The following is a 13,958-nucleotide window of genomic DNA, read 5'->3' as shown; positions in this document are numbered from 1 at the left end:
GTGGGTTATGTATGGAGCCACGGGCTGCTTTGCCAGGGGGCTGCTGAGTGCCTGGGAAGCAGGGAATTCCCTTATCAGAAAGGGGAGGAAGGACTGAATTTAAGCATCTCTGGGTTATGCAGGAAGTTTTTCTGTTTTGGATTTTCAGATGTGGTACCTGAAGTCCTTAATACAGTTTTCAAATCATGTCCAAACGACGGCACTCAAGGAACCCCTAGCAGGACAAATTGGTATAATTTCCTAACTTTTCAGTGCCTGACAATTTGTTTTGGAGCGACACGCATACAACAAAGGCCCTTTCACAGAAAAATGAGTCCACTTAATAAACAAATAGTCTTTGTGTAAACAAACCAGTGGGGAAAAATAACAAACCAGTTTGCATTTTTCACACTAACGGCTGAAACTGGATAATGCTTATGGTCTAGAACCTGCAGAATATTTTTATCTAAGTAGATGGAGAGTTGCTTAGCCTCACTGTGGGGCAAAATTTGAGGACTTTTATATAATCCAGTTTAAGGGTTTACACTGTGATCCAGTCAGTCATCTCTTGACCGTATTCATGCTGCTTGCTGGCTGTTGCTATTGGTTTATGGATTCCTAATGGTATAAGAAGAAAACAATGTATTTCCAGAAAGATGAGCTGAATGAAACATCCCATGTATGAAAAATAATTCTTCTTTTGTAGATTTCAGAGGCCTCGACCCAAAACAAAGCTTTCTGAAGTCACGAAGAGTTTTGGGAAGATTGGATCTTGCTCTCTTTATTTAATGAAAATGTTATCATGAAGGCTGTTAAGAAATCAAAGATTTACTGTCTGTCACAAGTCAATAACATTGAAATAAAACAAAGGTCTCCTCCCCATATGCTATCATGCTCAATTTTACATCACAGAAGCAGCAGTTCAGGTCACCTGTATAATTACTAGGGCTGGTAAAATACGATGATGAAAACTAAATATGAACTTTGAAATTGAGCTGATTATCTGCCTCCTTTTGTTTCTGTTCTCTTTTTTTCAGTGTAACCACTAAGCCAAACCGTATGCAAACAAACATGTTAAACCCAAACTAAGTATACACAGAACTCCGTAAGTTCTGCCGTGCTATCAGGGTACAAGGTTTAAGGTTAGTTTCTAAGATATTACTAATTACGACTCTTAGAGATAGAAGAAAAAGAAAAAAAAAAAAACCAACCATAAGACCAGGGTCTGTAGCATAGCTCATTTTTATTGTTTAAACAGTTTTTGCATAGGAAATATATCCGCTTCCAGTAATTGACTGCAGTATGAGCAGCTGCTAGCAGTATAGGCTGGATATAACAGTAACAATCACATTAAGTCAAGCTTGATTTACACCAGTTTAAAACTTGTGGCAGTTGAGTTCATTTGTAACCTAAAAAAAGTACCAAAAAGAACATTATTATCCTCCAACCAGGCACAATAAAAACCTTTGTTAACACTCAGGCTAAAAACAGGTCTGATGCCAGAGGGCCCTAATTCCGAAATTAAGTAGCTGTACTGTAATGCATCCTACTAGTGAAGGTTCATTACACAAAGACTGTGCACGCACCTCCTTTTTAATTAAAATGTAACCTTCAGGATTTATGGCCTACAGTATGGGGAAAAATGCCAAAAGTTTTAAAATGGATCAACCCTGGTGTGTAGCTAGCAAGCAATAACTGACTACTTGTCACCTACAGTTGTACTAAATGTATCTAAAGAAACACACAGCCCTACAAAAGTTGTTCTCAGAGAAATATCATTGAGATGGGGTGCCTCTTCCCAGCTTACTAAAAGTTCTATATGATATAAGCACAAATTAACAGCTTGATGAAGACATAATCTAATGCAGCTCTTGAGAAGCCTATGCCTGGGATTGAGGAACCCCTCACATTCTACAATGTTGTAGATTTTTTATTTTTTTTTTGAAGAAAATGTTATCTGAAACATATTTACAACTGAACTCAACAGAGACTGTGAAATTGAACAGGCACTGCTCATTTGTTTGAGTTTTTTGGTAAACATTTTGCTGGTTTTTGTTTCTTTCTCATTTTGCATCAACTTCTATCAGTCCATGCAACTTCAATGCCCTCAATGAAGAATGCATAATAAGCCATACTTCTTAAAAAACTTCCTTCTGCATATAGAGATACATTTGCCACATCAGTCCCTGTAGCACAGTTTTCAAAATCATTCTGTCAAAAATACAGTAATACAAAGACTGGCTTTAGTGTCACTAGCTCACGCTGCTCTCTGTTTATTTAGGCCACCTTTTGTTTTACTGTTACCGTATCATGCAATAAAAGTATCAAAGGCTTATTCTAGGATATTATGATGCTAGTGGCACTGAAGCCCTTTTCACAAATTCAACATACATTTGAATTGCAACACACAGATATTTCTAAAGAGTAATAACTAGTGAACCCTTTTATCATTAAAAAAAAAAAAACAAAAAAACAAACAAACACAACTACTTACAACCATTGAAGAAAAAATTGCAACAAAAAATGTAAAAATTGACCGTCTCCAACTTGTCCCCTTTACTATTAACAATGTGACCAACAGAGCTGTGGCATGGAAACAGTACAAAGAGTTGTCATGGCAATAAGTTTGGCTGATGCAAAGGTCATTGTGCAGGGTTAAAGGGCAAAATCAGTGGTCCGTGTTATCCTCCAACTGCAGTGCTCCACCACACCCACACAATTTTGAGGAATTAGAAAAAACTGGGGAAATAGCAGAAAGTGCAAATCAGAAGGAGGCAGTTTTCAGCTCCTTCAGCATGGAGTAGAACATTCAACTTTGAGCTTTTCCTGTTTAGCTTGATTAGCCTGCATATGATTTTACTCTCTTTTTTCTTTTAGAAGTTTTCTATAGAAACCTGATAAAAAAGTCCAGGAGCATGCAGCTGGTTAATGTTAACAAAAGACCTTGACAGGATCATGTAAACTATATTGGATGTCATGCTTGGGGCCTTACTGCCAGCAACATTTAAGAGAGTTGTTTCATTAAGAGTGAATACTGTACACTGAATATGGGATAACTTTCTGCAGCCTTCATAATCTCACACAGTAAATATAATTTAGATTTAGGTACAGAACACACTCCGGTGTCACAGCTGAGTATGTCCTTGTGCAATCTCTTTCATTAAGTCCTTATGAAGCTACAAGTTGCAAATCCAAAATTCTGCTCCCTGAGGACACAGCTATGTGAGACATAAGTACTGTTTTAGTTCTCTGCCTATCCTGAATTGCTCTGTGAACCTAATCTTAAATACCATCATGTAACAATCACAAAAAACTTTTGCTAAAGGCCATATATACTAATAAAAAGACAGTGGTGCTTCCAACATTTTGAAATGCTCTGAAAACCAACTTTTCCAATACTAAATACAACAAAATAACCTTCATAAAATATAACTTTTCTCCATTTACATTTTTAAAGGATTAGTGACCTATGCTTTTCAAGCACAGGAATCTGCGAAATAACTCCTAACATGGACAGATTTTTTAATACATAAATTAAGAAACTGGAGAGTTTTAACCCAAGTCCAGTTTCCAAACAAGGAATATTCTTGTTTACTTTAAAAATGGAAATGACACGCATTTCCATTGTAATTGTTAAAAAGTTAGCTTTACAAACAAGGGTATTTTAATTAAAAAAAAAAAATCTTAACAAAACTATACAGTGTACAAATTACTGTCTACAAGGTAGGCGGTTCATTCAGAAGATCCTCCTTTCTTCTCGCTACTTGCAGCTTCACAGATTCATTCACATATTTTCAATGGAGCTGCCCACCTGAACATCACCCCACAACTATATTGCTATAATTAATATTTTTGCCATGTCTTTATGTACAGTCTCCTTCACTGCCTTTTTTTTTTCCTTAGTCAAGCCTCAAACGTTCATGTCACTCCAGGGGAAACACACTTCAGTGGCACAGCCGTGAGGCTAGGGCTGCAAAGCAACTTAATAAAGGCAGAACAGTGCACATAGAACGGGGTGGCTCGATTCAGTCAGAATACACTTCCTGGTGAAGGAGGAGGCCAGAGACTGGATTTGAGTTCTCAATTTTATCTGAATCTTTTGACTGCTGAGCTTAAAAAAAAAAAAGAAAACAAAAACCCAACCCGAAACCAAACCTACAATAAATGAAAAGTTCATTTTCTTTCAAACTGGCTTTTCTATTAAGAGAGGCAGGTGAAAAAAACCCACAGTTGATGAACAACCCGATTCATTCACATGGAAGGGAGGAGTTTGCTTTTTAAAATATTGCATCTGTAAGCTCAGTTTTTTTCATACAGGAGGTCAGAGGTAACAAAAAAGCTCCGTTAATGGCATCCATCTTCCTACAAGGGCAGTAATCATTTTGACTTTGCAGTGCATATTGCACTTTGCAGCCTGAACGCGCTTCAGTTTCATCCTGGTGTGCTATTAAAAGCCTAAGGGGGACACCTTGCTAATGGCGCTAAGGAAGGACAGCCCCCCCAGCACACCCCTCTGCTCCCAAACCCCTCAGTGTCAGTGGCATGTGGAAAGGACAATACGTACTTTGTTTTACTAGGCCAGAGCCTGACGTGGTCGCTGGGTGGGTCTAGTACGTTTCGGTAATCTCAACAGCCATGTGCTTCGTGAACAAATTCACTTACTACAAGGCTCGGAAAAAGAGCAACATGAATTTGCATTTTCATCTTCTTTTGGCATCTTATCTTTTTGTGTGGGGCTTTCTTTCTTTTGGTTTAGCAATAGATAAATCTCAAGGATTTGCTTTTCTACAGCTCCCGTCTCTGTAGCTATTCAGGCCCTGACTATGCACGTTATCTCCTACTGGAGACGTGGGGATGTATCACCACCACGGCTCGTTAGTTTCCACGTGGTGGCCAGAGCCAGAAGGGACTGACCTTGGTGTGCCACTGCCCAGCGCCCGGTGGGGTGGCTGTTCCTGGAGCTACACTTCAGGGGTAGGAAAATCTCCCAAAAGCAGAGGAAACTGCGAAGGGATGAATTTTTCAACCAGGGTATCCCGTACCCTCACATCTATACTCTCCTCTGCTTGCACCCTAATAAAAGTATATGCTTTTAAGAAAAATTCACTGTGTTGAGCCATTCATCACAAAGATTGCCAGTGCACAAGAGGTCTCCAGCAACGGGCCCACTACGGATCTGCAAAATGTGATTTTACTGGAAGTACACTTTTATTTACATCATAGTCTAATTCCATGCATTAAGAAATTCCTCCCCCACTAGAGCCCAGAGCTCTCCATCTGACCTGCTGTACGAGAAGACACTGTAAACCTCTGACACAGCCTGAGCAAGCTGAAAATTGTAATTCAGATGCCTGTGAGTTAACAAACTTGGGCAGGGGGGCGAAGAAATTTCCTATGTTTTGCCATAGGGAAAAAAAAAAGGAGTATTTACCAGTTAAGCAGACTAAGGGAGGCAAATTCTCTGCAGGAGCAACTCCGGAGTCAATTGGAGTCAGTGGAATTATGCCAGCAAAGATTTTTGCTCTGTACGTGTGGTTCCTAGACAAAGCAAGCGGCTTTGTCATTCTGAGCTAAAAACGTTTGTAACGTGAACAATTTAGGATGCAGTTATCTTTGCCAGAATGGAAAAGGCTTCATCTCACTGTGGGTCTTGACCTCTTTCTCTCCCTGTCTGTCTGTCTTTCTCTCTCTCTTTCTCTTTCTCAAGAAAAAAAAAAAAGTAAAACAATTTCCTCAAGTCAAGTCTGCCTCCAACAGAATTCATTATTTATTTTTTAAATCCAGAAATGATTTCAGCTTGCACCCCAGGTGGGAAGTTAAAAAGAGGGAACCGATTTGCAAGTTTGTCACAGTAGGCAGAACAGTCGCTTTGCAGCCCTCGCCTGGCTAAGGGTGCACTGCTTCACAGCTACACTGTAAAGTGTTAAAAATCCTCCCCACCCACCCCAGAATATATATATATGTATGTATAAAAAAAAATCCCCTGTCCACCTCTCAGTACAGAAAAGGACCTCATCACACTGCAAAAATAGCAGTACCCACTTTGGTCAATTAAAACAAACAAAAAAAGCATACATTATTCTTTTTTTTTTTTTTTCTTTTAACTCTGTGTACTTACCTATAATAACCAATACAGCTAAAAGCACTACCTACATAGGCAAAACTTGGTATTGCATAATTCGTATAAATTTGTATCCCCTCCCCCCAATATTAATTGGAAGATGAAAAACATGAAAGGTTAATAGAAAAAACACCAAAATACTGAAAATATTGCTGGTCGATTACAATTTTTAAGCGGCAACTATACACAGCCATGATATGCTTTATAAATGTGAGATAAAGTTATAACTGTCTAAAAAATCCATGATGTCACACTTTTTCCCATCTGGAGTACAAAATATCTTGTCATAAAAATGGTAAAGATTTAAAATGATAATAAATGCAGCAAAACAAGTGTAGTGATGTCAATTTTTTTGTGTTTTTTTTTCTTTTTTTCTTTTTTTCCATTTTTTAGATTTCAAGGCAAGGCACGTAATGTGGACATTATATCTTCGTGCAAATTAGGATTACTGGAAAGAGTATTTTAATTTTTTTTTTTAAAGAGACATAGAGGCAAAATGTCTGCCCATGCACGTTATATAACTGTCAATATGTGAAAATTGTTGAACAAGGCTAACTTCTGAAAGCACCATGCAAGTTTTCAGCACCCTGTAATTAAACTTACATTAAGAGTGCATTATTTAAATATAACATATCCCCATCCTGGTATTACCAGTTTGTAAACGGTAAGCTTTGCCCTTGTGACATGGATTTGCCTATCTCTTTGTCTCTATGATGCAGATTTTACAGAAACATGTAAACCCTATGGGTTCTTGATGCAACCAGTAACTTTAAATAAATAAATTCTACCCCTCTGTGGAGGCAGCAGCTAAACCAACATAAGTGCTGTGTTTCCATTGATTTCTTTTTCTCAAGGACATGATTTGTCTCGATTAATGCCTTTTAATGCCCTCAAAAACTGAGGGGAAAAAGAAGTTTGTTCAACGTAATTTTTATTTCTATTTTTAATCCCCTCAATTTAGAGTCCAAGGGCTGAAGGACTTATAGTGATGACCCCTTAGATATGATTTTTAAATTGCACTTGCCTCTATTAAGTGTTCCTTTAGTGGGGAAAATGTTCACTTTTTTCCTTTTCTTTTTTACTGTTGCATGAGAAGATAACACTTTTACCTACATAGAGGCATTTCTTCCATAGAGCCTGTGTGTTCATACTGATGGAAAACTTCAAACTGCATAACACACTAGAAAAGGCTGAATTAAGGGTCAAAGTTTAATAAATCCACACTGATAACTAAAGGCTACAGAGCTTATTTTTAAAACATTTAGAAATCAGAGTGTTGAGAAAATGGCTGGCTCACGGCCCTTGTCCTCCTGCAGCTCTGTTGCTGCTGCCTAGCCTTTGTTTTGTGAGATAACCAGGAATAGTGATCCCATGCGTAAACAACAAGAATACTAAACCAATAAAACTAGCTTATCATGCAAATATTAAGGCATCTAGAAAGTCAGTTAAAATATATTGTCAGAGACAGAACATCTATTTCCCAGCGGACTTCATATAACAAAGGCTACTTAGCAGGGGCTGCATTCTACCCATCAGTGAAATATCATCGACCCTTTGTATGTCATTTCAGTTTCAACCATAAGGGAATTAGTGATTGTAAGAGCTGCAATTGCTGGTCTATTTTTTTCTTCTTGCTTCAGTTTCTTTTCTCATCTTGTCTTCCTTTCTTTTTTTCCTTTTTTAATTTTGCTTTTTTTTTTTTTTCCCTCAGTTGCTTGTTTCTGCTTGAAGGAAAGGCTCTCCAATTATGTTCAAACCATAATTTGGGACATTTGTCGGCAGGATCGGTGTCCTATTTGATACTTGAAAAGGAACCAAGCTAGCCCAGGTACCAGGACTGTTGAAAAGGGAAAAGAGATAAGGAGAGAGAGAGAGAAAAAACACAAATTAAACATGTTGCAAAAATTAGAACGCAATTAATTTGAATCATGGTTAAGCCAATATTCATTATTAATAGCTCTACTTAAGATAAAATAAGAAACCAAATTTGTGAATGTGTCTTGAGATTCTACTTCACAGTCTTCCTTGTGAAAATATTACTTATTTGAAAGAAAAATATTTGCCTTGACCTCAATTGCAAGCAGTATTACTGCTGTCTTACCCCAAGTGGCTTGTTTGTTTATTAAAGCCCCCAAAAATTTCAGACACAAATATATAGAGCAGACACAAGCAAACCATACAAGTGACACTATATGGCACCACAGATGTTACTGAAGACCTAGTGAAATACACTACAGCATACAGGTTTTTTCTTTTCAAGAGCATAATGTAAAGGTTCAGTGGTTAATTTCCTACCCTCTTACAACCCAGCAGTTTATCTTGTCTCAGTCCCAAGATGTGCCTCTGAGGTGTGGGTCCCCATGAGAATAGAGGACCTTTACTATTCAAAAAAGCTGCTTTCTTTACAGATTTTTCCCAAAAAGCATCAGTGCCTAAGGAACACTGGATAACACAGGGCCCAGCCATGTAAACACTTGCAGCCAAGGGTAGCCACAAGTCAAGGGTAGCAGCAAGTACCGTAAATTTTTCAAAAACTTCTGAGAAAGAAAATATTTTCAAAGGCAATCCAATGACTTTAGAACTTAATGCATCATTTCAAAAGCACTCTGTCACTGAGGAGCTTAAGCCCCAATGGCATTCACATGTCTACCAGGCACCAACTAGCAGTAGGTACTGTACCCAACAGTGTTTGCAAGATGGATACTCAAAGAAAGACCTCAGCTGCCTCTATTCAGTACCCAGGGCAGACCCTGACGTGTTCCTGGCAACCCAGAAATAATGGACTTTAGAGAAAGTCTCATCAAATTTATTCAGAAGAAAAACAGCATCATTATGTTAGCAGTAATTGCCAAACAACTAACACCAGAACTGGACCCACGGCGTGCAAACACATGCTTCCTCTGCCTTTCATTGTATCGAGTTTTTCTTCGCATGAGGTGCTTGTTTTCCACAAACACAACACCTTACTTGGGAATACATAATGGGATTAGACTGATAAACTTCATGATAGCACATCTGACGACTAAAACCTCCGACATATGTATGTTTTGTGGAGGACAGATGCTGGAAGTTTTCTTCCTTCTCTGTCTTTGGTCACCCTTCTGCACTGCTCTCTCCCTGGATGAGCAGATGCACTTCTGTGGCACTGGGTGTAAAAAGGAAAACAGACCCTTTTTAATCTATTTTCATTGTGTATGAAATAACTACATTTCATTTTATGTGATCCTTTCAGTTGCTGCTGTATGAACATTAAAGAAAGAGGTCAACTTACTTTGTGAAATCCATGGGATGTGTTCCTCATGTCTTTTATATTAAAATAATACAAACAGCTTCTGTCATTTACTCCTGTCATTTATCCTGTTTGATACTCTTTACATCTCTAAACCTGTTAATTTACCATTTTGATTCCTAACAATTAATTTCAGGCAGCTCTGTTTTACACACAAAAAAAGGGGAAAAAAATTGTTGACCTGCTTGTCTCAATGATGGTCAAATTCTGAAGGGAGACAGACTAAATGAAAAAAATCTTGCCATATTTTCAAAATCTAAGGTCAGCTAATATGTTTAATTAAGTGTTTTTCTTTCTTTTTTAATTCTATTTACTATTTCAAATAAAATAAATTCTGTTGGTGGAGAAATAGCCCCTTTTGAAATTCAAAAATCACATTTACACTGCAAATCTTGAAATATTCACAAAGACTTAAACTCAGTTATGCATGAAAGATTTGTCCAATATGATCTGATGAAAAGATTATGTTTTTTAAAAAAAATCAATACCAAAACCTCATTTAAGAGGCTTAATTGTTTCAACTTATTCTTCATCTTCCTTCACAATTTGTTTTAAAAGGCATTTTTTGTTCCTTTCTCTTTGGATTTCAGTCATGTTAAGAAGTAAATTCTGAAATAACAGACACAATGCAAATCGTTTCCAAGCATGGGGATTTGTAAAAATGGGAACGAGTAATAAAAAATAAAAATAAAAAACCCAAGCAGATTTGTTTGCAGACAGGATCTGTCTGAATATCTGGTTTACAGTGCACAGTTCTTTACTGTGCTGTTACATAGGATTTACAGTCTTTAGCGCATTTAAAGAAAATAAAACACTAACTAAATGAATGTTAATTTTGTGTGAGGTCAACATGGTATTTAAACAATTTCTGTTGCAAAGGCTAAATACACAGCTTCCAGGTTATCTTTCTGAAGATTTACAGTGCTCTTCAGTGTTTGGATACATATATATGTGACTTTTTTCTTTGTTTTCAAGTTGACAACCTTCTAATGACTACAGTGGGTGAAGGAAAGCAGTCAGTGCTGATAAAGAACAAATTGCTATTTGTAGCAGCTTTCTTATCTGCTTCTTCATATAGGAGACAGAGATCCTGATTTTGTGGAAAGCGCTCAATAAAAATAAGTTGTAGCAAGTGACTAATAGGACTGTTGTTGCCATATGACTTACGAATTTAATATAGGTGTTTATTTAAACCTTTCAAGCCTCCCACCTTACATTACGACCATGACAAAAACGCGGACTGCAACAAATTCGTCGACACTGCTTATGCGTCCTCAGGGAGCAATAAATCTCCCACGTTAACACTGCATAGATCCCGCAGGAGTTAGAGAAGCCTCCCCCGCCGCTGGCGCGGAGCCTCCTGCCACCCACCGGCCCGAGATGGCGGAACAGGACATGGGGCACCCCTGGGGCCAGGGCAGCTACATGCCTGCTTCTGCCTGCAGTGGCTGGAAAAGCCACCGCTGGGACACTGCTGAAGGTGGGCTGAAGTCCCTGATCTGCACCCACCCGCTGGGCAGCGGCTGGCCCCACTGGCAGACATCCCCTCTGTTTGCCACCACTTCCTAAGCCACAATCTTCACGGCTTGACAAGCGCCGGTTGTATTTTAGAAACTAAGCTTATCATACTTTGATGAGTACTTCGATGGAACTCTATCTCAGGCCACCCCAGTCCCGATACCACTGCAAACAAAAGAGGAAACCTAAATGAAAGTCACTGAGGTGAATAGCACTAATCACACCACAAAGCTCTGAGAACAGCTGTGATACAAAGAAGAAGCAAAAAAAAATAACTCAGGCTCTGCTAACCGGCATATGTATGGCTCTCTCTATCCAACATTCCCACGTACCCCACTACATTTACGGTAAATTTAATTGAACTTTCAACTACCATATGAGGCACACCCTGCTTTGTAGGTCCCCGTTGCTCCTGCGTTCAGCCAAGCCAGACTGACAGCCCAGAAGAGCAAGGTCCCCTGTCAGCTTTCTCAAACCTGCTCTGAAGGGACCTCTGTGAGCATTGCAGAGTTTATCTTCTGCCAAGGAAACCATCTACGGTTTCTCTGCAGAGCGTCCTAGCAGAAGGGCCAGTTACTGCTGACTGCAAAGCAAACTTTGCCTGGGGGCCTACACAGGTGGCAACAGCAGGAAAGGGGAAAACATCTTTCCCTTCACCACACTGTCCAGCAGTTTGCATAACTCCCAGGTAAACTTCCAGCCCCCAGTTTCACAAAAGCACAGGCAATGCTGTGTCTCAGTTCACTAAGCATTTCAACATGGGGGAAGCCAAAACTCTTTCCGTTGCCCAGGACACAGGCAAGTTGGTTGTCCCTGCAGAGGTTAATGAGATGTCCCTCTGCCCATGCACTCTTTCCTTCAGATAAAAGAGCTTTGTATGTATGAGTGGAATAAAGTAGGTCTACCCCACTCTACAGCTCACTGCTCCCAAGGAAACCCATGAGCTCTGAGATGACAGAGGTTATAACATAAACGCCTGTCCCTTGGAGTATGAAGTGAGATCTCAAAAGAACTGCTCTAGGTTAAGTTTTGAAGAAAATTACACGAGAAACACCATCAGCTATTGCTGTGGGATTCAGACTAGAGGCCTTTTTGAGAGAGAGTATGGTTTGCAGGACCACCCCACCTTCCTGAAGCACTATACCTGTAAGTAATTTCACTACCAGAAACAGTTTTCTCTCACCATAACTAGACTATCAATCAGGTGTGTTATACAGTCATCAGTTCCCTCTCTACCCACAGCAAGTATAATGTATTTATCTGTTCAAATGTAATAAAATAGCAAAAAAAAATTCTGCAAGCATCCTACAGGGTTAATATTCTCCATTACAGTTTCCATTACGGTTTTCACATGTTAATTCAATCAAGATTTCTGCCATGATTTCCTCTTAAAGATAATAATTGCTGTTTCAAGAACCTCTGATTAAAATATTACTGGAATGGACCACAGGCAGGACTAACATTATATGTATATACAGTCCACTTTGGAGATTATAATAACATAAAGAGTATAATAATGTTAAACAATTAACTAAATGCAATATAAAATAAATCCAATCAGACTTGAGTAAATCTGAAGGATTTTAAGATTCTTATTTTCCACCAGTTACTACCTCCTTTCTATTACAGCTTCAGAAGTCTGTAAGAGTAGTTCATCATTCAGCAAGTACACCAAAACCAGTATTTCCTTCTTGCAACTTTACTACCCTGTGCATGACCACACTAGTTAAAACAAGCTAGATAGGTCATGCCAGATCAGGTTTTGGACAGAAAAGGTAGAAACGCCTTTGGTGTCAAGAGAAGTGGCACCAGCGAGTGACCAAGCAAGGTTCCTCTATCTCTGTGCTAAGAAAGTGCTCGCCCGCACAAGTACAGGGAACTATACCGTTCCGAATTGTTAAGATTGTATGAACTTTGGAAACGCAACTGTGCTAAGCTCAGTGCTCTGGCTAAATTCCCACTTGTGCATTTCTGCCAAAAGAATAACCACCTCTCTGGCATCTGCTTAATGTGGTACTTCTGTTACCATTCTAAACTGGTATCAGTAGTTAAACTCCCAAATTTCACCTCCAAGGTGAGCATTTATTTCAAGAGATATATTAAGTATATCTCATCTTAAATTAGGACAATTTTTATAGTTTAGCAGACACACACCACTCATCTAGCAGATGGAGGAGGTAAAGACCCACTGATTTATTCCCAGAGGAGGAAAAAGGGAATTCTGCTGTAAGGACCTGCAGACCCCTTTTTGTCATAGTGTAACACAAAAAAAAGGTAAGGAAAGATCAGGAAGAGGCCACAGAGACCATCACTAACAAAGAAAACCCACAGCAGAGGAAGGGCCCAGAGAAATGGTGCATGTCCAAGCTGTGCTCTGGACCAAGCATGCATGAGTGTTTGGTGCAGGGGCAGGGCTAAAGGAGGTTTGCAATCATGCACAGAGGGGGATATGACCAAGTGGAGGGCTGCCTCCCATACAGCCAGACCATGAAGAACCTGGCCTGGGGTTACCAGAGACCATTGGGTCGCCTATGAAAAACTGACTCTCCACTTTCCACATCTACACTGCTTTTTCCCCCCAATATTACCATTTCCGATTTTAATGTTAGATTTTTTACCTTAGCACTTTTAAAAAATATGACTAGAAGTTTATTTATGAAATCAGCATGACTAAATAATAATGCAGATAATCCTAACTGCACCAAAAAAAAACCCAAAACCCAACAGTGTAGTTTTACTGCTTCAAAAGAAAAAATTGGAGGTAAAATGATCAAGAAGTAGGAAACTGGAGTAACCAAGGGGTTAAAGATACAGTTTACACTTGGGAATTCTCTGTAATATGCTCCTCCTTCCCTAGCAGTGCTGCCAAAAATCATCTGACAGGAAACATAAGATTAAGTTTGTCCTACCTAAGTGAACAAAGAGTGCTCAGAACAGGCAACCAGTTCACTGCAGAGCGGGAACTTTTCTAATCCTGCTGGAATCTGCAGTGCTGCTCAGAAAATATTACTCAAGTTGTTTTCTTTACTTTAACGTCTTGCTTCTGGATCA

The 13,958-nt window shown here is 39.0% G+C and overlaps 1 protein-coding gene across 7 annotated transcripts in view; it reads right to left on the bottom strand.

Annotated features, from left to right (window-relative positions):
- Positions 1 to 1,203: 1,203 nt before the first annotated feature.
- The window catches only part of NFIB (nuclear factor I B), a 176,917-nt gene continuing 164,162 nt past the window's right edge, over positions 1,204 to 13,958 (bottom strand). For all 7 annotated transcript variants that reach the window (XM_054186538.1, XM_054186540.1, XM_054186539.1 and 4 more), the window contains one exon: positions 1,204 to 7,937. In XM_054186538.1, the coding sequence (XP_054042513.1) occupies positions 7,808 to 7,937 (130 nt within the window). In that variant the 3' untranslated portion in view covers positions 1,204 to 7,807. The remainder of the gene's footprint in view (positions 7,938 to 13,958) is intronic.

The sequence above is a fragment of the Rissa tridactyla genome, chromosome Z, assembly GCF_028500815.1.
Source record: "Rissa tridactyla isolate bRisTri1 chromosome Z, bRisTri1.patW.cur.20221130, whole genome shotgun sequence".
NCBI lineage: Eukaryota > Metazoa > Chordata > Aves > Charadriiformes > Laridae > Rissa > Rissa tridactyla.
This window is presented reverse-complemented; position numbering and strand designations above follow the sequence as displayed.